Source organism: Heliangelus exortis, chromosome 5 (genome assembly GCF_036169615.1).
Source record: "Heliangelus exortis chromosome 5, bHelExo1.hap1, whole genome shotgun sequence".
In the NCBI taxonomy this organism is placed as follows: domain Eukaryota; kingdom Metazoa; phylum Chordata; class Aves; order Apodiformes; family Trochilidae; genus Heliangelus; species Heliangelus exortis.
This window is the reverse complement of record NC_092426.1, coordinates 7078889-7103655: the sequence shown is the minus strand read 5'-3', so window position 1 is coordinate 7103655 and position 24767 is coordinate 7078889. Positions and strand designations below refer to the sequence as shown.

At 38.7% G+C, this 24767-nt stretch overlaps 1 protein-coding gene across 6 annotated transcripts in view; it reads left to right on the top strand.

The window, feature by feature from the left end:
* Window positions 1–3576: 3576 nt before the first annotated feature.
* The window catches only part of ESR2 (estrogen receptor 2), a 34303-nt gene continuing 13112 nt past the window's right edge, over window positions 3577–24767 (top strand). For 2 of the 6 annotated variants that reach the window (XM_071745343.1, XM_071745347.1), the window contains exons 1-5: window positions 3578–3821; window positions 7168–7640; window positions 13955–14130; window positions 16863–16979; window positions 23958–24257. In XM_071745343.1, the coding sequence (XP_071601444.1) occupies window positions 3819–3821; window positions 7168–7640; window positions 13955–14130; window positions 16863–16979; window positions 23958–24257 (1069 nt within the window). In that variant the 5' untranslated portion in view covers window positions 3578–3818. Of the gene's footprint in view, window positions 3822–5722; window positions 5936–7167; window positions 7641–13954; window positions 14131–16862; window positions 16980–23957; window positions 24258–24767 lie in introns of those variants that run through there. The other 4 variants (XM_071745346.1, XR_011726181.1, XM_071745345.1 and 1 more) reach the window with 4 other exon arrangements.

Genomic DNA, 24767 nt, shown 5'->3' with positions numbered 1-24767 from the left:
TGTAAATAGATGTAAATAGATGGTTGCTTTTGCAGGACAAGAGAGTGGAGTAAGGGATGGAAAAGTCTTCTACTTTTTCTCTACTCTTCAGGTCACCTAGTTCAGAAAAAAACAATTCCCTGATAGCACATTTGCAAGAAGGCTTTTCTTATGCACAAGGCTGACAGGGTTATCACCTTTCCTTCTCAAATTCTTAAAGTCAGATGCCACTTGAGGAGCCTGAGGCATGGGAACAGCCAATGCATCGTGTCTGCTTAGCCAGGAGAAATGAAATCCTGAGTTCAGGGACATAAATGCCAAACAGAAACTCCCATCCCATGGTTTGGAGCTATGGCAAGTCAGATCCTTGGGTGTTATAGCATGGTGCTGCAGAAATAAATTAGTTCGTCATGTGGAAAGATGTCCTGTTTGTCTACCCACCTATCTAATCTTGTTGCCTATAGATGGCCAGGGGGTCTAAATTTTAGGGGTAGTTATGGCCTTACTCTAGAATCCATCGGCCAAAAGGCTCCTAATCTCATCACAGGTTTTTATGCCTGGTGATGGACAGCTGCTGCCCAGGAAAATCTCTGTCTCTCATCTTTGCTTTCCTCAGAAGGCAAAACAGTCTCACTCCCTGAGAGAATAGGAAGTTTAAATTCATGCTCTATCCCTATTGCCTGGTTTACTTGTTTCTAATCACATGCTGACTTTTTTCCCTTTTCCATTTCTCTTTTAAATTTCTGTCTGGCATGAGTGTTCTGCTTCTGGCACTGCTCTTTGTGTGCCTGCTGTAAATCCTCACAGATGTGTGGAGGAACTGCTGTAGGAACAGGGAATTAGTGCAGTGGTATTTTTGGTATTTATTTTATACAGGAGATGCATAAATACAGGAGATTCTGAATTGTTAAAAGAGAAAACAGAAAGAACATGATTTGAGTCAAATAATCTTAGCCCTTGTGCCAGCATGGGCATGTTTACACCATGCCTGTAACTAGGAGAGTTATTGAGTGGCCCTCCAAGCTGTGTAGAAGTCCTGCTGGGGGAAATGAGGACATTTATCCATATATATTTGCTCTTTTTCATGCCAGATGATTGAGTGTAGTACTCTGTTTCTTAGCAGAGTTATAACAATTAAAGATGTCCCTCCATACAGGCTTTTCTAATTATGAGAAAGTAATGGGGTGGAAGAAAGCTCCTATTCCCTCATTTGAGGGCACTGTCATTGAGGGAGTAATGGTGGTTGAAGGAATTCATACCTTCTGGATCCAAGGAGCTTGTGTGTTCCCTGTAGTGGGCACAGAGCTATGTTCTGATCATCAAACCCAGAATTAACTTCCTAAGAATTAGCTTAACTAATTATTGTGTGCTGAGACACCCCAAGTGGGCTTCAGAGATGCTGGATACAGATGGACAACCCAGCTTCCTGAAAATCTGAATTCCAGGTTTAGGCCAGCTAGTTCTGCTCTTTCCTGCCCTCCCTTGCATCACAGGGGGATGCTTTTTTTTTTAATAGTAAACTTCTTATTGGACAAGAGACTTATTCTATGCACTGGCTTCTGACACAATACTGCTGTGGATTGAAGTGTGATTACAAAATCTTTGGATAGATCCTTGTAATTACTCCTTGTGCAATGGCTTCTAACAGATGTTTATTTTCCAGTGGAAGATACTAAAATTTTCATGCTGAAAATCAAATATTCATTTTGATTGAATATGTATTGAGTATCCACGCTGTAGTTTGAATTACTGACATGGAGAGTAAAGGAGCTAAAGTCTGTCAGTTTGCATTTGTATTCTTGAGCTTTCTATTTCTGGTCTCAGAATCCCTAAGCCTATGAGACATACCTAAGAAATGCAAATCATAGAAAGCTTATATCCATTCTGAGGTCTGGTAACATTTTAAGGTGTGCAAACTGAAAGGCTAAAAGCAATTGCAATCCATCCTAAGTCTAGTTTGAACTGAGATCTAAAAATCTTTTCCACTTCTATGCATAACTTCTAGTGAATGAATCTCACTGCAGTATATGCAAGACAGCTGTTTCCATGAAGTGTTAAATCCTGGTTGTCTTTGGAGAGGACCCACAGCTCTTACATTCTTGCACAAAGCTGATAAGGTGGCCCGTGTCTGGGGTAATTAATGATCCTTTGATAAGGTTCATTCTTTCCAGTACAGGTAAAATGGGATTTCCTCTGCTATAAATGCCTCCAGTAACAGGTGAACATTGTCACAGAAAAATTCTGGTGGGAAGGGACATCTGGGGAGTGATTAACCCAGCATCCTTCTCCAAGTGAGGTCAGGGGTCTTTTGCAGAAGTTTTTTTTGAATCTCCAAAGGTGGAGATTTCACAGTTTTCCTGCATTTCCTGTTTCTGTACTTCACTTTCAATGTGGAGAATTTTTTCGTCTGTCCAACTGGAATTTCCCTTGCACTGACTTGTGACTGTAACCTCTTGTGCTGGTTTCTGCACCTCTTTTGAAAAGTGGCCTTCTCTTTGTAACTCCTTTTCAGGCAGTAGAATACTGCAGTTAGATCCTTCTGCAGTCTTGTGTTCCTCTGGTGGAACAAATCCAGCTTCCTTGGTGCCCCCAGGTACGTAATTTGCTTTAAGGCCTGGAATATATTTCTGAGTGTTTAGAATAATCTAGAAGTTGTCAGCATCCTCAGTAACACAAAGGCTCACTTTACTTAAATGTTTTGAAGTACTCTTGCCCATCCATGTGCTTTTTTCTGCAATATTTTCTTCAGAGGAGGTATTGATCTCATTGAGGACAGGGTATTAATTTTACAGGAATGAGTACAACATCTGAAGTCTGGAGAGATAGCTTTATTTGCATTTTGCTTCCCTATTTGTCCAATGTTTATTTAATCTAGTCCTTCTCAGGTAATAATAAACTTGTTTACTTACATGCCTTCTGTTGGCAGTATCTGGCACTGCTGAGTTTAATGAGTAATAAGTTTTTCACAAAACTTGAAGCCCAACTCCCTTTTTATGTATCAGGAATGACTTCCCTTTAATGATCCATTTTTGAGAAAATGATTCACTTTATTGTTGTGGTGAGTTGCATGAAGTTTAATTTAGCAAAATATTAATAGATTTGCAAGATGACAGAGGGGCTTACATTGAGGGGCAGTGGAATTTATGCTTGCTAAATCACCTCTATTAAAATGAAAGGAAGAATGATTGCACTTGAACTGAAGCCCAGCAGAGAAAAAGGTCATCTCAATTTTCTATTGTAAAAAAATTCTTTACTCAAAATATGTCTTGCCAAGAAAATTCTAAGCAGGTTGTAGTGTATGTTGATGGAACGGTGCCCGAGAATGTCCATCATTGTGTTGCTTTTTGCAGACTGCTGCATTTTTCTAGGAAAACCTATTTTATTATGTTTCCAATCAGGCTCTAAAACATGGCAGCCTGCCCTCTCTGCCTATTTTTCCCCTTTCAAAAACTAAAAAATTAAATTTGTAATTTCGTACAAAGCTTTTAAAAAGACAGTATAGGTAATGTGCAATAACTGGCTTTTGAGTTTGTTCAGATAGGTCAGATGGATTAATTATTTACCTGTTTCTGTTTGACTATAACATCTAAATCAGTTATTGTGCCTGATCTGCTGTGTCTTGGACGGCCACTCTCAAGATACATTGAGTTCAGTAGGTAGTGCTGTATAAAGACAAGAATTTATTTTTTTTTTTAATGTATGTAAATAAAATTGGCAAGACTACATTTTGTTCCTGCATCCGTGTGGATAGTGGTATCATCCTCTGAATTCTGGAGCCAATGGGACTGTTTTCCTTTCTGGGAGATGTGAACCCTGCTTGTAGTGTCTTAGATTTGTGAATGGTGAGTGTTATCCAAGGAACTGGGCACAATGGCTATTTACTTAGTAATGGTATTTCAGTTGTTTATCTTGCTAAGCTGAAATAACTTAGGTGGCCTGAAACATTTGCAGGCTCCCAGAAGGCTCTAATGAGAAAATAATGGATGCCTGTTCTGTATTGGTGTCTAGTACAGATCTAGTGCAGTTCTGAGGGACTAGATCTAAATAATGCACTTTATAGTTGAATCTTGCCTTTTAGATCTTTCTTCAGGAAAAAGGAGAGTGTTGGGACAAGAGTTCACTTTAGGTAGAAATTAGTTTCTACTTAATGAATGGTGGTTAAATATGAGAGCATTATACCAGGATGTAATAAAATTATTAGCCTGCTGCACTACTTATTGTAATCCTTAGCTTAAATGTGGTTGTGCTTCCTTCTGAGATGTTTGTGTTAGTGGAGTTTGTTTTCTCTGGTCTTAAATCTGAAGAGCTCATTCCCGCAATCTGCAGTCCTGTAAGATGTAGAAGTTGACAGTCCAGCAGTCAGTTTTTAGGACCTACTAAGCAATGCTGGATCAGTTCAGTAGCTTTCTTTTGTTTTTATGTTTTTTTGGTTTTTTTTCCAAGGCTCTGAGCTTCCAGTTCTAAATTCTCTGGGTACAAGGAAATGTGAAAAACATGACCACATGTAGGTGCACAGTCTACTGTGGTTAAATTATTTCTGCTACCTGAGTTAATAATCTTAAGCCAATGCTGTTACTTTTTCACTATATTGCAGCGTACTGAAGACCACGAGTACAATTTTCTTTAACCTCCTGGAACCCAGAGTCTCTTCTCCTGAATATAAATCATGAGCAGTCTGGCTTTCAGAGGGCTGTATGTACTGACTTCTCATGCTAGGGTGGACTCCTTCCTCTAAAAGAAACCCGATTCTTGCTTCTTGTAACCTCTGTAAATGTTTCTAAATGCCCTTATAGAGATGTTGCTGCCCTTTGGAGTCAGTATGTCCTTCTGCTAAATAGGCAGTTATTCCACATGCCACTCCAGTGGATTAAATCTCCAGAAAAAACATGACTTAAAGCTCAGCTGATTTCAGCTCACGAAATTGTGTACTGCCAGCTCTGTGTTCTCTCTACTTCTAGACTGGACATGTATGTGTTCTCCTAATGGCTGAGGGGATCTATACAACCAGTTGCCTGCTGCAAAAACTATTGAATATCACAGTGGAATGTCTCTAGCTGACTCCAAGAGATGACATTGTAATGCCTCTCAGGTCCTTGTCTCCAAAGGTTTTGGGGTTATCCTGCGCTGTGTGCTCTTTGCAGGGGGGCAGAGGGACACAATTAGCTCAGATAAATTTTTCTGGACATTCCAGATGCTCCTGCAGAGTGTCCACACACACCTTAAATGCATGCAGCCTCTGTGATCACAAATAGTACACAGCTTTAGCTACACAGGGGCTTTAAGTGATTTTTAATTCAGCGCGCTCACTGCGCCCAGTCATAGTAACTGCTGAAAAGATTCTTAAGGTCATTTCTTAATTCCATCATTTGCTGGTTAAAACTATTTGAACTACACACCCTACAATATGGGAGTGCTTTTTGGAGTGAAGATTGAATGTTGCTTGGTTTCTCTTAGACTGTAAAGCATCTGGCCTGGGGCAAGTGAAGTGTGTAGATTGTGTGAGGAGTGAGGACAAATTCTCCTGCTTTGGCTGCATCTGAGTTCCAGTGCAAAAACTGCTGGACATAAACAACTGCTGAGATATCTCATTTTCCTGTTTCCCACAAAGGAAAAAACAGCAGCTGGGTCTGAAATGCCTGAGATTATTTAAATGGGTTCCTTGTTATTTCTAAAGATATCTTCAGTTTCATCAACAGTGTGCAAAGTAGGAAGGAAGGAAGGACAGACCCTAAATTATCAATTTTATTAAAAAAGACTATGTCTTACAATTTTTCTTGATGCTTCTACCCTCAGTCCTAGCTCAAGGGGAGAAAAATATGCCAGTGTCCCCCCAAGATGGCATACTAGAAATGCCATCTGGCTGAGAATTTTTGGGACAGGGAGGTTGCTGGTATTTCAGCAAACCTGTGTTTGAATCTTCGTCATCTTGCTTTATGGTCACAGGAGGTGAAAGAAGGTAAGAATATATAGCATCAATTCCTTTCCTTCTTCTGGGGTGACTTTGTAATTATTCTGTGATTTTTTCTATGTGTCAATCTCATTACAGTCTGTAAGAGTACACTATAATATCAGTTCTGAGGGCTGGAACTTGCTATTTTGGAAACAGAATTGTTTTGGATTGCAAGCTCTAAGAGGGCTGCGTGTCTGTCTTCAAAGCTGGAATGAATTGCAGATTAAACCCTTAGTGAAAAAGGAAAAAGAATCTTTTTAAATGCTATTGTAAAATAATGCTTCCAGGAAAGGGGTTATGTCTTAGGAGGATGGTTTTGGTGGGCTTTCCTCCCCCCTCCCACAATGTTTTCTTCCTAAACTAATTTGGCTATACATAAATCTGACAAGTAGTATTAACTGTGGGCAAATTAAGGTCATTTTTTTGATAGTTCATTCAGATGGGAGGAAGAATGAAGAGTACTTGGGATGGGGATAGAGAATGGCAGGAAATTCTGAAACTTCCAGACCTCATGGAATCTCCTGTGTTCTGCCTTGTCACTTTTGGAAATATCTGCATTTTGTGACTTCTACTTCTCTAATGGCTCTGTTCAGAGCTGTGTAACCAGGGTCTTCTCAGTCAAGAATCTGCATTGCTTACTGCTACCCATTTCATGTCTTCCTCCTGTGTGGAGGGGGATGTGGGGTGGTGGTCTGGCTTTGGAAGGTAAAGGGGATGTACATGTGTGTGTGTGTGTGTGTGTGTCTGTGTGTGTTCAAAAAGTCTGCTGCTTGTTTCTGTTGATGGAAAGCTGAAGTAATGCATTTACAGTGGGAGCAGGAGTGGGTGATTTTTTTATAAAGAGAAATGATTCCTCAGGGCACTCCATAGTTGTGGGCCATGGGGTAATTATGCGTCTTACTTAGAGGTGTAACAAGTTCCTGGTTTTAAGATCAAAGTTGTCATCAACATCTTTGTTTCAGACTTAAGTGATTTATTTATTTATTGGGGTTTTTTGTGATTATTTTTTAAGAGAATCTGGACTCAACCTATGTATTAGCTTTTGTTTTTAAGGAAGTTCCAGAAAAATTTCTTTTTCTTAAAGGTAGCAAATTTATACTTTGCTTAAGTGGTATGTAATGTTTTAACAGGCTGTTTTAAATTTTGTTTTACTGACTCTTTTCTTCTTTGACAGAGAAGACTTCATACAGAAGTTTCTGAATTTTTAATTAAACTTGTTTTATACCTTACTATCTTAGGATGAATATTTAAACAACAGTCTTCAGTCTTGCTTCAAAATGTCCCTGTGTGCATCTTCTCACAAGGACTTTTCTCAATTGCTGCCACTTCAGGATATTGGATGCAATAAAACAGAAATTAAGAACACACCCACTGGTATCGTCTCTCCAGTTCCCTACAGCTGTAATCAGTCCACGCTGACAGCAGAACACAGCCCAGTCTACATTCCCTCATCTTACATGGAAAACAGACATGAATATTCGGCAGTGGCTTTCTGCAGTCCTGCTGTGATGAACTACAACATTTCCAGCAATTTTGGTGATTCAGAGAGTGCATCTGCCAGGCAAACCAGCAGCCCCAATCTCTTGTGGTCTGGTCCAGGCCACCTCTCCCCTCTGACACTGCACTGTCAGTCCTCACTTCTGTATGCAGAGCAGCCAAAGAGTCCCTGGTGTGAAGCAAGATCAGTGGACCCACTGCTACCCGTGGCCAGGTCAGTACTACTCGTTTCTTTAAAACTTTGCTGAAAATTATTTACTGATCCTTCAGTTCTTTAGGCTATGTGTTGGTCTCTCTGAAAAAAAAAAACAAACAAAACCAACCTAAAACGAAAAACCCTCCTCCAAACACCAAATCAGTCCTGGGCTTTGTGGGGTCTTTTAATGTAACTTCTGAAATAGGATTTCTTTTTCAATAGCTTTTTAGAGCACTATACACTGAGAAGAAGCACTACAAATGCCTTCAATATGGGAAAGTGTTTAATGTCTACAAACAAAAGTTCAAGACTGCTAGAGACTTCTTTGTGTAATAAAAATTGATTTTATAAATTAAGAAGTCCTTTGAGTGCAAGAAGTAAATGTTCATTCTTTGTCCTTTGTATATAACATTGTTTGAAATAAATTTTATCTGTATTTTTAATTTTTTTAAACCAGCTCTAACAGTTTTGAAGGCTTTTCATGAACTTAGAATTCAAGGGAAACATTTAAATGTTTTTGGTTTTAGTATTAACAGTAGAATGCATCATATTCAAAGTGTGCTGCTACTGAAAAGTTTGACATTTCTTTTTGATGCTCTGAACTGACTTTGGGAACAGCATATTCATAGGCTAAATTTTGAGGTGCAAAGAAGCTGTATTTGCAAAAAATGTGTTCCCATTCTGCACATTTACTGATATTACAAACCATGGGCAGGGTGTAGATCATCCACTGATTAAATTACTCCATTCACGGACACAACAGCTGTTGAATGGCTAATAGGACAGTGTGTTTCAGGTGCTATTCCTGTTTTAGCATCTGTATGTTTATTCACAGGGCTCCTTATTTGATTCAGCATTCATTGGCAGTAGGAAAAGTAGTGTCCTTGCAACAGTTTGAGTTCAATTGTTGATAAAGGATTTGTGCTATTTTTGAGAATCCCACATTCCTTCTGCAATGAGTGGGCCTCAGGGTGACTGCCTAAAGCATGAGATCTATATCTGCTTAGACTCACAGGTCTTCAGCCTGGCCACCTGAATAGTCTGTTCGGAGTCAGCAGAGAGAAGCAGGCAATTTTGGGGTGCAAACTTAGTTTAAGTGTAGGTGTGTGAGCTGGGAGAGACCATTTGCATAGCACTTGCATAAAGAAAAATTTCCCCAGCAGGTCTAGTGGGAATAGGGATAACATCCTAACTCCTCTCGTCTTGGTCAGTGTTTCAAATTGTCAGTACTGGGGAGGCTGCTGTAGGTCAGTGTTTGAAGCTGTCCAGATGATGGGATAGCAGCTGGAATAAGAGCCAAGAGCAAGGGCACCCCATGTGATGCTCTGCAGGGTGCTCTCTACAGAGGTAGAAGGGAAACCATACAGAACCTGCCACACCAGGGTTTAAGTAACTAAATCTTCTGCCATTTGTATAGATTCATACAGCCTACTGTTCTTGTAGCTGATGATGACCTGATTTAAAGAGAAGAAATGAAATCTGGAGTCTAAATTTATGGATTATATTTATTGTTCATCAACAAGTAACTCCTGTGCTGCTCCGTAGTTGGACATTCCCAGCGGTTCATTTGTCTCAGGATGATGCATTATAATCCCCTCTTTGTCTACAGCAGTTGTAAAAAAACAAACCAAAAAAAACCAAAACAAAACAAAAAACTTTGACATGGAAACCACAATTCCCTTATTTTGGATATCTGTCCTGAAATAAGGCTGTAAAGAAAAAAAGCCCTGAGTTTCCTTTTGCTTTATCCTTTGGTGAGGTGTTAAATTAATGTCATGAACATTATATTTATTGCCATGGGAACAATGACTGTGACACTACAGATTCAGAGATTATATCTTGAAGGAAGAGTTCTGGGAATTGAAACATAAAGGAGTAGCTCTGGGAGAAGGGAGAGACTAACACTGTAAAGTGTAAGTAATTTTAAACAGTATTTAGTCTGAGAAAAGAATTTTGACAGCAGAATAAGCAAGCATTGCTACATATTTAGACCCATTACACTTTATTTTGCCTTTCAAAGTTAAGCAAGAGTCTCATTGTGAGAGGAATTTGTTTTCCCTGGGTGTAAACATCCATAAGCACTCACTAAACCAATGTGGTCCACGTTGCTGAAGCTGATCACTGCAGAATTTGCAGTCTTGCTGTCGATTGGGTTAAAATAAGGAACCTGAAATCTCAGCATTCCCTTTCCTCACAAATAGGGTCATTATACAAATACAGAAGAAATGTATTTAACTTTGTCAAATGCAAATGATGTTATGCAGCCTAAATAGTATTTTGCATCAATAGTTGAACAAAAAGTAATTGGATTCTATTTAAAAATAGATGTGAATTATTTTTCTAGATACTACATTATTTTGTGTGAAATAGCACTAATTTGGTGATAAAGAGTCTGCTATATTTTTTTATAGGTCCTGTATGTAGTGAAGACAATAGAAATAATCTCATTAATTTTTGTTGGTGCGTGATCACTCAATTTGAATTAAAATTACATAGAAAGGAAAGGAATATGACAGTGTAATTATATTATATTTAAAAGTAGTCTGTAATTTCTATCTTCACCCCCTGAATAAAAGGATTTTAATTAAAGAAGGAAAAGGTTTATTTTCAAAATGAGCAGATTTATTACTTTCTAAAAAGTATTAGGAAACTTTAATGAAGTTGTCAGAGTGATGTTTCTGGAACTGAATTTGTTCTTCTTTTCTGTTATTTTCCTTGTGAATCTTATTGACTGCAGGTTGAGCTGGTAAGTAAAAGTTTTTGGGTACCCAGGCTAGCAATTCTTGCTTAATTAGAAATTACTTAGCAACTTGGTCTTATTTACTGTAAACTGATAAACTATTTATACACTGCTAAAACTCTGAAGACATTATTTGCATTAATCTGTGCATTCTGTAGAGCATTTAAATTGATCTTGAAGTCTCTTTGAAGTAATTGGTTGACATCTCAGTTTAATGATGGAAAAGCTACAGACATTAAGCAAAAATTATTTCCCTTAATTTTGAGGTATTTATGGCATGATTTTCAGCATACTAATCAATGTTTGGAGCATCACAGAACATGTGCTTTGAATTATAAATATTGACAGTTCTGTGACAGTAACCATTTTGGGAGTTATAATGAAGGGAGTGTCTACACAATGAGGAAGATAAAACTGAAAAATATTTTTGGCTATTTTTGGCCATCATCTTGCACACTCTGGGAGAGGAAGGAAGAGCCTTCTTCATCCTACATGTTAGGCTGATAGAGAATTGAATTTTGTCCAGAGATGGCACGTGGGAGAAAGAGTTATAAGAAACTGTATAATCTGGATGTTTGGTGGGTTTTTTTTTTTTAATTTTATTTTCTCAGTATTTTTTTTCCCTCTCTTTCTTTCTATAATGTACAATAGTTTAGGTTTAAAAAAACCTGACAGATAAATGCCATGAGCAAATCTTGCTACCTTCCAGCTCAAAGCCTTGCCAGTTCTTCATTAATGAAAAGTTGACTTTAGGCTCAAGTTTTCCAGGTGTGGCATATGCATCAACCACTTGCTGTGGTAAAGTGAGAGCTACTTAGGAGACACAATAGATACTGAATAACCTAAATAGTCTGGCTAGTTCCTTCTCCTGCAGGGTAATCATCTTGTTACCAGTGAGGAGTAGTAGGAAATGACTGAGTTGTTACTTTTTAAAAAATCTTAATTCTTTTCAGGGAAACCTTATATCTCTATATAGAAACCATGATCATAAAATAAAGAGGAAAATTAGGATGTGTAAAGCAATAAATCTTTGCCCTTGTGGTTCCTTGGTAGCAGCCAGGATGCATCCCCCATTTTCCTGCATCCTTTGGTACAGGAGCTCTGTGGGCATCCAGCCAGCTACCAGCAGTAGTTCTGGAGGACCTGGCAGCTCATCCATCTGCTGAACACACTGGAGTGCATCTCTTCCAGGAGTGGGTCTCTAACCCAGATGTGGGGCTACCCACTCCTGTTTGCTGTTTGTGTGGAAACACTGTCTGATCCCGAGGTTCTCAGGGTAAGGAAGACGTAGCTTGCAGCTCCCCATCATTTCTTGGTTCTGTTGTCTGGAAAGACAACAGCAACACCATGGCTGGGTTTGGACCTCCTGCTGTACTGCTGCAGCTGTGGCAGACGAGCAGATTGGATGCTGTTCTGCCTGGAGGAAGAATTTGTTCCAGATTGTTGCTCGTGTGCAAGCTGCTTGCCAGCCTGTGGAAGTCATACAGCTTGCATATGTGCAGCGTGACTGCCGTTAAATTCTGAAGCAGGGAGAGAAAAAGTGTTTTTTAAAAGACTTATGACTGGAAGATGGAAAGCAACACCCGTCAGTGAGATGTCATAGTGTGTGCTTTTTCTTTGTTTTTGTCCATAGCATCTCAGTGCTTTAATGAAGGTAATAAACAGTGATCTCTAGAGCATATCAGTTGTCACTAAGATGCTCTCTAGCTGACTTTGATTCTCTTCTGCCTCTCAGAGTTGGATTATGATTCCCAGGTAGAGCTTCAAATATACCTCTTCTACTAATGTGAAACACTAAATTAGTTTTTCTTCCAAATATGGGGAAACAGGGAGGGAATAGCAATGCTTTTTCCTCCCTGCATTAGCAGCATACTGGGCATGTGTGATACAGCCCCTTTATTCTCAGGGAGAGTTCCCACACATGGGTCTTTCCAGCATGACAGAAAGGAAAATCACCTGGTGATTCAGCAATCCATTAATGGGAATGTGCATGCAAAGACTGGGCTTGTTAAACATCTCAACACCCTTATGCCCTGCAATGTCTGAATGAATTAACATTTTTTTAAATCTTGCAGTAACTTAATTTTACAACAAATACCTTTGTGGAATTTTTTCAAAGAACCACCTTTTGTCCTTTCCAAATTTTCTGCTAGGAAAACGGGTTTCATTCTCCTCGAGTACTTAAAACCTGGTGATTTTTAATTGGCATGTGGGTGTGTTTGTCCTTACCTCCTGTCATGAAACCAGCATAAAGTCTACTTTAATATGATAGTTAAAATCTCTTTCACAGTATGTTTCAACTGTCTCATTTAAACTTGCTCTTTGGTGAACAGGTTTCTTCTGGCCTGGTAAGATACCATTGTTCTTCAGAAGTCATAAACCATGCTGCCTGCTGTCCTATCCCAACTGGTATCTCTTCTCCTCCCTAATGCTGATGGAAAGTGGGATGAGGAAAATGCTGCAGTTTCTAACCTATGCCTTCAACATGAAATTTATACCTCTAAGTTGACTATACAGCTTTCCTTCATTGAACCGCTGCTGAGAGCTTGCACATGATGCTGCTTTGTCTATATTTAGAAATTATTGACCATAGGCATGTTAAAACTACTGAGAAAATGAGGTTTAGAGAAAAAGTACAAAATAGATGTGCTTTCTATATCTAAAAACCACTTTACTCATAATCTAAGTTCCTTTCCTCTTGCTGTTTGTTTACAGGATCTTGGCATTAGTAATTGGCTGTTATTTCATGTTTTTATCCTGTTCTATTTTTAATCCAGGCTCTAAAAATAGTTCCCATAGTTTGGAACTATTTGCAGTACTTCAGAAATATATGTATTTTATTAACTTATATGCAGCAATGATTTTTTTTTAATATATGGAAATATTTCATTAATTGTGTTTCTCAACTCTTCTTGTTGTATTCAGGCTTCCTTTCACTTAGCATTAGGGTGATTAATGTGGATCATCACCTTGAGCAGAAAACTTTGTCTAACATGAGCTGATCTTGTAGGCAGATTCATGTTTCAAGATACTTGTCTCCAGCATCCCCTTGAAAGAATAAAGCCTCATTTAAAGGATGAAATAGTTGAGAGTAGGTGTGTGTTGTTCTGTCTAGAATTCCACATTGCTAACAGTATGAAGCAAGTACAGCTCTGTTGGTGCTGGTGTTTGTTATGTCAGCCCAAGCTGTTTTGAGTTTGTGTTTTCCAAGCGGCGCTTCCCAAAGACAAAGTCCACTTGGTCCACAAATTCCTGGACTTGTACCTTTCCAAGATTTTTTCAATCAAAAAATCTTGTCAGCATTCCCTATGATTTTTTTTCAGAGTTCATGTGAATGACATGTGAGCAGTCCAGTTTTATGCCTTTGTGTATTTTAAACCTCTATAGTCTGTCTTCATTGAAAGCTCTGAGATCACACTACATGCCTTAAATATCCTTACCCAAAAAAGGCTTAAGTGTTTCACACTGTCCTGTGTTCTGTAATAAAAAAGACTCTATAGAGAGAGAATGGAAGATAGCAGAAAGTAGTGAAAATCTTTGCAAGGTAGATTATTTTTTTCCTCTTTTATAACACTCTTTTCTTTTCTATCAGAGAAACATTAAAAAGGAAAACTGATGGCAATGAGTGTACAAGCCCAATTGCAAACAATCCTGGCTCAAAAAGGGATGCCCACTACTGTGCAGTCTGCAGTGACTATGCTTCAGGATACCACTATGGGGTCTGGTCATGTGAAGGCTGCAAAGCATTCTTTAAAAGAAGCATTCAAGGTAGGAGAATCACCCTTTCATAACTTTGCTCAAAGGTGTTTCATATGATCAGGAGCTACAGCAGTTGATCTAGGAATGAGCTGGTGTATGGTGCTGCATGCTGAAGGTAGAGCAACACATGGTTCAACTACTTTATCTTTTGGCTCTTATGTTGTCAACAGCTGGAAAAATCACAGAGCAAGGAATTTATTTCTTTAGAGAAGAGGTGGAATACATAGCATGGGAAGGTGCTGCAGCAAAAGCTTCAGTGGGATGGTACTGCAGACCTGTGAATCTGATTGCAACTTGTGTCCCAAAGTGACATAAAAATTGAGAATTTGATATAATTCACACAGTTAGAGTAGGTAATTGTCTGGAGACTTTGCTTGCCAGAAACTATTCTTGACAAGAATATATGGTCTGGAGCTGTTGAGTCATAGCATGAAATGTCTACACAGTACATAGGATATAAAAATGCCTGGTAAGTATTAAGTACAAACCTAATTATTGTTATTTCTCAGCCCTACATCCTCAGAGCCTGCATTGCAGTCATTCTTACTCTGTCACATCTCTCTATTTAAGTTTTCCACTTCACTGTTAAAACTCTTAAATATTTAGCATTTAGTTCAAATTTGCTGAGGGGCTGCAATATGAAACACAGGTAAGTCTCCATTCTTGTTAACACAGCCTATGGGCAGTGATAAACCATATTGTAGCTTTGGACCACTTAATGTCTTTAACCTTGGCTCTAATTATCACATTCTTTGGCCTCATCTGAGGCCTCTTGGTGGAAATTTAATTGTGCTGACATTTGATACTAGATGCAGATACTAACAGAGAAACTCCTGTCATTTTTTGGACTGCAACATTGCCTTCCTCTTTTTCACACACAGCCTTTAGCAGTCTTGAGATATTTTGGCTCAATACTGCAGAGTTTGTGTCACCAGTAATACCAAATTTAATTCAAAACTTATTTTCCTTTTCAATTTATTGTGCAAGTTCTGCATGAGCAAGTAACAACTTCTATAAATTGGTGCAAATACTTTTGATTTCTAAAATAATTGTAGAGAAATTTGTCTCCAGTTTGTCACAAAATGAGACTGCATTTGATTTCAAAGTGGTTTCTGTCAGAAAAATAATTTGCCTGCTCCGTGTTGCTCACATGTTTTTTGACTGTGACTGAGTTACCCATTGTGGCCTTTTGTACACCTTAATGTATCCTGTCAGGTAAGGTTTGTTTGTAATTCAGATAAATGAAAGTAAGTTCTTGGCATAAAACACTGTCAAGCACTTGGTTACAACTGTTGAAATGAAGGATATTGCCTATAGAAAAAAACACAGCCCCCCTCCAAGCAAACAAAAAAACCAAGCAAACAAAAAAGCCAACTTCCAGGCATACCATAGACCAAAACATTGGGCTAATGTCTAATTAAAATTAAATGGTATGACTGAGCAACTGTGTGTGGTCTCCTCTGCTTGTCCAATTTTGTAGGGTAGTGTATTTGTCCCACATCTCTGAACATCTGCCTGCAAGCTAAATTATCCCAAGGCCACCAGAGTTTTAAACAACTTTATACTCCTGTGTGATTGGGTTACAGTGCAATGGAGAGCTTCCTCCTGCCTTCCCTCCGTGTTGTGTGAAGAGTGATAAATAGTAATTTCTTTTCCAGTCATATGTTCCAGTAGGAAGCAGGACAAAATGTAACCTGATTTCTCCTTTTTAAAATTGTGGGTTCAAAAATTCAAGGTTAAAATTATTTTAATTTTGCAAGGAAACAGTCACAATGGTTCAGTTAAATAATTACTCTTCAGGACGTGAACTTTTGGACTTACATCAAGTAAAAAATGTCTGGTAGCTGTATCTTTGCCTGATCTATTTTTAAAGTTTGAATAAATAACTCAAACCACTTGAGAGGTAAGACATTAAGAAATGTAAATGAGTAAATATTACTGCAAGAGAGATTTCCAGTATTTGGCAGCAGATGATGTGACTGTATTTACACCACAAGCAGACTCAAGTCCAGCTACAGTAATAAACCTTTGAACCAGATTATTGATTAATGAAATACAATAATACAAAGGAGTTTGGGTGGGGGTGAGGTGAGGTGGAGAGAAGAAGAGGCTGTAGTGGAAACTGATGACAATAAGAGAAACACTTGTTCATTAAATCTAGTAGTTATAACTTCTGCTTGTGCTTTTCTTTGTACTATACAGTGTGGGTTATTTTATTCTGCTCTTCTTTCTCTCTTGGGCTGCTTTTTTTTATTAACTTTGGTGCAGGGTCAATCCTCCAAAGGCTTCTTCATTCCTGGAACTCATCTCGTCAGAGAATTCAGTAAATAGAGCTGTAGTTTACTTAAATCTTTGCAGGATTGAAGTTGTGTGCACTGCTGTTATCAACTCTGATGAGGAAGAAAAATCTCCTATCTGCCATCTGTTGAGCCCCAGTATACAGTAAGAAGTTGGAGCTTGGGAGCAAATTTACAGGAGAACATTTTGTCCCATATTTAAAAATGGTATTAGAAGGTGCTTGGCTACCTAACAGCCATCACTAAAAGCTGGTTTATGCTCTCTGGGTAACTTTTGGGCCCACAGTACAGGGTAAATGTATTTCCATATCAGTTAAATTAATGGAGCATAGATATATGCATATGAAAAAGAAGAGATGCTTAAAACCAGGATGGTCCTGATTTGGGAAATGACCAAAAGAGACTGCCAGATATGTTAATTTTTCTCCTTCTACTCTGCTGCAGGACATAATGATTACATCTGCCCAGCTACCAATCAATGCACCATAGATAAAAACAGGCGCAAAAGCTGCCAGGCATGTCGGCTACGGAAATGTTATGAAGTGGGAATGATGAAATGTGGTGAGTTTTGCATGTTTCTGCTGTTTGCTTGGGTTTTGCTGCCTGTTTGTTTCTGGGGTTTTTTTGTTTGTTTGTGTTTTTTTCCCTTCAGTCAATTCTATATAGCTTATTTTTTTGTCTTCTCCTCGGAATCCTAAAAAGGCACAATAGGCAATTAGAGCAAGGTTTAAGCTGGTTTTATAGGAAGGAATATATTGATTCTTAAAGCAGAAGACTCTTAATATTAAAAAGAAAACCTGGGGGAAGTATTAAAGTGACAGTTAAGCATGAGAGAACTACAGTACCTGAGCAGAGCTCTGTGAAGGTGCTTTACTTGCCTGCTGTACTCTGCAGAGTGGGAACCCAACACCCGCTGCTGCCTGAGCCAAACCAAACTGAAATCTCTTCTGACACGGGGTAAATGAGCCTGTGCTGGTCTCTGCTGGTTGAATGTAGTACAAGAACAGCAATGCTGCATCAAAGCAGTTGTTAATTACCCCAGGACACTCCTTCCAACAGTGCTAAGTGTGAATGCCCAGGGAGGAGTGTAAGAATGAGACCTAAGTCAAACTACTACTGACAACTCTTAGCTTCCAAAAATCAGCATTTGGGGACTTATGGTCTAGAAAACGTTTCTTGCACTTAGTAGGTCTTAATATACTAACAGAATGGCAACTTTGTCACTCTTTAATACTGTAAAATCTTCGTACCTACAGCATGCTGCACCAGCTTGACTGCCTGTAATGTGAAGAAGCAGTTCTCTGGTTGCCCGGATTTTTTGTGGGACATTGGTGGGGTATTGAGGGGAAGGCAGTGAGTGGGCTGATTTTTTTTTTTTAACAGGTTGTTTTCAGATTATATCCTCCAGCTCTTCCATCAAAAGCAGTAGTGAACCACCACAGTTTGTCACTGCACCACTCAGAATTATCCAGCCTTTTCTCTTATTCCCATCTTGTACTTACAGTGATGTGACTTCACCATAGTTGTCCATTTATAGATAATTTTTAAAGGTTACTTTTAAGAGGAAAACTTAAAATACATTTAAATATCTAATGTACTTTCACAGTTAAGGTTTGTTGTTTTTTGTAGATTCCTAAATGTACATGATACAAATAAGCTGGGGAAACATCACATAGGAACACTGGAGTGGAAAGGAGAAAGTTCTTGTATTTGGTCAGGATTTTCAAGCATGCTTCTCATTTCATCCCATGTAATGTAGATATCTATTACTATTTCCAGGCTAGGCAGTGTTTCCATGCTCCCACTGCTTTGATCTGGAGGCTGTTTGCAGAGTATTCATTTCTTTCACTTGGAACAATCTTTAGACATCCAGGCCAATTTATTGCCGGACAATTGATGCCCATTTATTCTTGTGCCAACATCATGTTGTAGCTTAGAGGGTCCCCTTCTCTTTATTGTTAATGGTCTGGTTGTAGTTATGGACATCATATCTACACACAACCTTTGTTTTATTAGGCTAAATAAAAAAATTTTCCCTCTTCTTGCAAAATAGGAAAGTAAGCAGAATCTATAAGTCATCAGTGTAGCTTGTCCCTGTCTGCTCCAGGCTGAAATAATCCATTTAGCACTTGAATATCCAGAATCATGGGCAGTATTCCTGTGAACTCTCCTCATCATTGTAGCATTAATACATATCTGTCAAAGTAGGGTACCGTTACCCTTTTTCATGGTTGCATCACATTGGCAGTTCATAATCACTCAATGACCTGTTGTGACTGCAGCCTCCCTGTTCATTTCTGGCTGATAACTCCCAGTTTAGAGCTGTAAGATTCAATTGTTCCTTGTATTGTTTTTGTACTCCTGCAATACATGTAATTTCTGTTGCTCAAATCAGTTAGTTCTTTCTAGATGAAGCTCCTGTCTTCTTCTGCACCAATGATGCATCTCAACTTTATTGGTGTTTTTCACAAAGCATCTTCTTTGCTGTCTGGCCTCCAGAAAGGAGAGCCTTATGCTTGCAAATGAAATTTCATTTGAACTTTACTTTCTGAATGGTATCACTGACTTTTTTTCATCTTTATGGCCGAGAATTTTACTTCGTTTTTTTTAACAACAGAGATTTCTATCAAGCCTCAGTTCTGGAGTTGGGGAGTTTTTTGTAAAGACTGATTACACTATGCTAGTATAATGTGGTCCTCCACAATGCTTTGCTTAAATGAGTCCTTTTACTCTAATTGTCCAGGAAAAACTGGCATTACAAATAATAAATAGTGATCATATGTACTTATGCCTTAGCCTGTGTTCCTTTTAATCTTTTCACATATTCATAAACATGTTTTCCTAAAAGAAGGCATATTTGTAGGACATTGTCTACTATGCCAGATGAAAAAAGACACTTTGAAAATGTGACAGGAAAATAACAGGAATTGTATTCTTAAAAAATTAGTTTTTTAATACTAGCATTGAAATTTGAGTCTCCTGAGAATTTAACTTCTTACCAATTTAATTACATAAAAAGGGATAGTAAAATAACTCAGCATTGTCTGGCTTGCCATATGAGTTAAGAGGCACCTGTGAGTAAAGCTGATGCATGAACACATGGTGACAGACATTTAAACCAGACAGATTTTGACTGTGTTTCTTGCATCAAATGTAAATGCCATTTCCTGCAGAGCAGAGTGATTATCTTTCAATTTTTTCTTTTAGAGCAGTGCTTAAATACCAGTTTTTTACTGTAGAAAGCCATAAAAGAGTGTGTTTTATTTTTAATGAAGGCTTTTCCCCATCTCTGTTCCTTTCCCAGGTCATTCAGTGAATGCATTGGTTCACACCTGCTAAAACCATGGATAGAATAGAATGGTTTGTAAGTGCATTTTTGCTCAATTGAAACTTGCTGTCCAGCAGAAGTGGTAAAAGAACCTCAATTACCACTTTGTCATTTATGAAAGCTCCTGATAAAGCCTCTGTGCTGTTTGCATCAAATCTTTAAATCCTCATTTTGCATATTAGCAGTAGACATCTTCAGAAAAAATACACCTATATGTGTGTATCCATGTATACATATAGTATGCAGTTCTGTGCATAAATGTGACTGGGCAGTACGTGCCATCTCTAAAAAGTAGGAGACAGTGGGAAAGTGTAGTTTTGGAGTTTCCTGGTCTGAAATTCTGTTGGATTTCATCACATTCATACCCTTTGAGAAGCCAGCCCAGCGAGCTGCACGTGTTTCAGTGGAATCTACCTTGAAGGTGCTTTGTATTAAGGTGACAATGGATTTTCTTACAAAATACACCATTGTTGCCAAAAGCACAATGAGTGCCTTAAACACTACATCTGCAAGTTTCTCTGTGGAAGTCTGTGTTGCCTTCTGTTCCAACTGAGAAAGCTGCTGCTAAATTTTGACAGCAGGACTACTAGCAGTGGTAGGAAAAAAATTGCAAAGCACTGTCATCAGGAACAAGGAAAACAGAAATACTGCAGTAAAGTCTGACTGGCAAACTCAGGTAAAACAGATCGAGATAAAATTGATCTCCTCTCCTCTTGGAGCTTTCTGGTGTTTACCTGGGGAGCTCCTGAAATGGAGTGGGCAGCTTGCCAGATGTAGTAAAGAAGAGGGGAGTAACTTCATCATTTACCTCTAATCACACTGGGAGAAGCTATGCTCATACTTGTCTTTTTTTGCTTCCTGAGGCTCAAATAGACCTTCTTCCATGAGGAGCTTTTGGTTTCCCTCCTGGACTAAACTTGACTTTTATTCCCCTCTCCCATCACCCTGCTCCTGGATCTTTCTTCCCATGTGCCACTTCTCAACCAGGTGAAAGTGTTCCAGAGATAAATCTCCTTTCTGCTCCCTCCCCACCCTGAATGAGGAGACTGAGGGGCCATTCTAAAAAGCAATGGGGAGGTTCTGCCCTTGAATACTGATACCATTCCACTGGTGAAAGAATACAGAAAGAAAACCAAACTTTTCTGTGGGCTGACAGGGTGTAGGGTTTGGCTCTCATTCTCCTGTGCTTGACTGCTGTGTGCAATTTCTAGATAACACTTCAAAATACTACAAATTGCTTTTCACACAGAAAGTAAGTGGGGGGAAAATGGCATTCAATGGACATAAGATGTTTTAATTGTATTTTAGCTATCATAAAAATTACTGTAATTTCAGTTTGTATTCTTATGTGTGTATGGCAGATGGCAGCTGCTTTGTTAGTGGGTCTGCTTGGTGAATACAGGCATTCTCATCAGAACATTTGCATTTGCTTCCAAAGGTGACTGCAGTGATAATGATTTACTAATGTATACTTGAGCAAGTTTTAAGCTCAAACACTTATAAAACCCGATTATAATATATTCAGTAGTAGAATCTGCAATTGCTGCTGAACTGGTTAGTTACATACATAGTTACCAGGGATCAAAATGAGTATTAAGAGCAGCATGCCATAAAATTGCCCACCATACCAAGCAGCAGAGGCATTTGTGATTTTCAAATAATTTGTAAAGTAGGAGTTGCTTGTGTTTTGCTGCCAGTAATATCTGTTGTGGCTTGTTCATGGATGAGTGAACAACAGGCTCATTATTTTATTCAATATGTCTTACTTCTTATATTGTGATCATTTACCCGTGTGGTCTGTGATGCTGTAACTCAAGGTCTTGCTGGGGTCCAGCATTCTCAGCTATTTTCTTGTGCAAAGAATAGCTCTAAATAATGAGAGTGTGGAAGGAAGAAAGAAGTCTCTAGTAATTTTGTGTACTTCTCCATTTGTCTGAATAACCTTTATGAATGAATATTCTCTATGATGTATGGTTAAGCACTTTGTGGTGAAGTCTGGAATAGTCTCTTATCTGGGCAGCTCTAAGTATTTTATTGTTGTGCCTTTATGCAGATGGACCCATATCTCCCTGCCTAGTTCAGCCAAACATTAAGCTGAATTTCATTGCCTAGTTGGAATTTGGACAACTTGAGGTCTATATAAATATGATAGACACTGATCAAGAATGGTAGGAATCTGGTAACTTGACAAAAGGGAAACTTCCACATTGCCATGTCCCCAGGCAAATCTGAATGTGTATTGTCAGACAAATACACACAATATCTGTATCCACAGTGGGCCACACGGATCAGCACCAACAGGAATTACTCGTGAACACAAGCTATAGAAAATATAGAATTTTTATAGCATGGATCCTTCCAGTAGCTGGATTAAACACTCAATTTGTCACATAGTGGATCCCCATATTTCCCCAGCTGATGTCCTCTGGGTCTGCTGCCGGCTGAGAACTAGCACAGTTGCTAGATCTCAGACCTCTTCCCACATAAATTGTCACACTAACACACACGTGATATGGATGCCTCCAGTAACTGGCTTTAGAAAGTCAATGTTATCCAGTAGCTGGCCCCTGGATCTTCTGTTCATCCAGGTACTGTGTGCACAGAGTCTCTTGCATGCATGCACACAAACACACAAATAGGTCTCTGGGAGCTGGTCCAAACCTATGCCCCTACTAGAGGCTGTCACCCAGATTCTCTAATCTTTTTAGTGGATGGCTTGATGCCTGGTCCCTCCAGGTGAAATGAAAAGCCCTTTCTGGTGGCTTATCTGCTGGGTGTCATGCCCAGACCACAGGCTGGCCATTCTTCTTTGATATTCCTGGGAGTAGCCTAGTCAGTGTGCTTGTCACTGATTAGGTTCTTGGGATTCTTCCTTGGGATTGTTCCTTTTTTTGTTCCTTCACTTTATGAAGCCTGTAATCAGATCTCCTAACAAAGGAGTCTGTGAATAAAGCAAGAAGTCTCCAGGCAAGACCTCATAAGTATAGTAATTTCAAGATAGTAGCAGTAGCAGGAAGGATGTTTTTGTCAAATCTATTGTGGGACTGAAACCAAATGAACCAACCTGTTACGCTTTATGACTCCACAGTCTCCACGTGTGCAATAAGAAAAGTCCCTCTGGTATAGATTTATGTTAGCACAGGCATCTCCTTATATATGAAAATTCAACCTTTAAGTATCATATGTCACTAAAATTAATGCTGACCAGCACAAAACAATTAACTTCTAAAAGATTTAGAGGACAATTTAGACATGATATTAGAAATTTTATGTGCTGAGGATTCCAGTGTAGGGCTCTCTCCAGTAACTTAGTATTTTCAGAAATCCTGATTCATAATATGGCATAATCTTGTACATTAGTTACTGCCAGACATCAATTTTAATCAAACGTTAATTTTAAAGATAGTCCTTGGTACAGAATATGCTGAAGAGATGTGGGAAGTAGAATGTTTTAGCAAATTCCTGTATTATTGGAGGTGCTTTTAGACAGACAGCTGTGCAAGAGCAGGTGACAGTGGTTCCATCAGTAACACTGATGGAGAACTGGAGAATGTTTGATGTTCTCCACGAATGCATTAATATGGTAATAAATGTATAAAAAAGAAAAAATTATTCCAGAAATTTAAAAGACAACCCTTTGTAACACAGTGTTCTGCATGTAGACCTCCAAACAGGAGGCTTCAGACATCTAGTTGTAGATGTCTGAATTCACAATGGGGCAAGGCAACTTAGGGGGTTGTAGGGAGAAAGTGGGCTGCATCTCAGTAAGATCCAGCTAGCAAGGAAGCCCAGCTGTGCTTCTGGCTGAGGCATTTACTCTGTATCATGTCCCAGACTTTCAGAAGTCTTGCCTTCTACCAGTTTACATCTAAACCAGAATTTATCTCTATTTACATTTAAAGACCTGATCTATCTCTTTTTGATGTTAATGGGCATTTTCCCATGGACTTTCAAAGTGAGCTAACTGAAGTTCAAAAGTAAGCATTTTTTAACATTTTTTTTGTTTAGTAGAATAAACAAACTCATCAGCAGAAGTCAGTGGAAACAAAGGTAAGTCAATGCTGAATATTCTAGAAATTCTAGAAGTTGGTGTTCATCACTAGAACATCCAATAATAAAGGGTTTTTCCCCTTTTCCCCAAACATTTGGTTTTAAATGCTGCAACACTGAGACAAAAAGACTTCAATGCAATCATGTGCCTCTCATATCAGGCTCAAGAAGAGAACGTTGTGGATATCGGATCCTCCGTCGCCATCAGAATTCAGAAGATCAAGTTCATTGCTTCGGCAAAACTAAGAAATACAGTGGGACAGGAACCCGTATAAAAGAAATCCTGCTCAGCACAGTCAGCCCAGAGCAGTTTGTTTTAACCCTGCTTGAAGCAGAGCCTCCAAATGTCCTGGTGAGTCGTCCCAGCAAGCCATTCACAGAAGCCTCCATGATGATGTCCCTGACAAAACTGGCAGACAAAGAGCTGGTTCACATGATTGGATGGGCAAAAAAAATTCCTGGTAAGAATTTCAGTTTTGGTTTTGTTTATCTTACTCGATGTTTTTTCCATCATTCTGTCATTCCCTACCCTGAAATAATAACACAGCAGAGTATATTAAAATCTTAAGCTTTTTATCTTGTAAAGTAATGGACAATTTATTACTCCCAGCAGTTCATCTAGATGTATTTTGATTTAGACAACAACCTAGCCAATGACTTGCTATCTAGTGTTAGTCAAATACTTGTTCATTTTTCTAAAATTCATAGTTGGTGCTGCATGTCTCATAATCTATAAATATCTCATCAACATCTATAAATACCTCATCAGCTATAAATACCTGATTAATTTGATTCAGAAGGTTCATTTAAAAAACCATGTACTAGATCACTATAAAAATTAATTTAAGACCAAATCCTTTCATGTATCCTGATAGAAGGTTTCTAATATAGTTGATGAAAACTGTTGTCCAAACACTGAGTGTCTGTAATTGCTTCACTTGACATAGTTGCTACACAAGAGCAGCAGATTG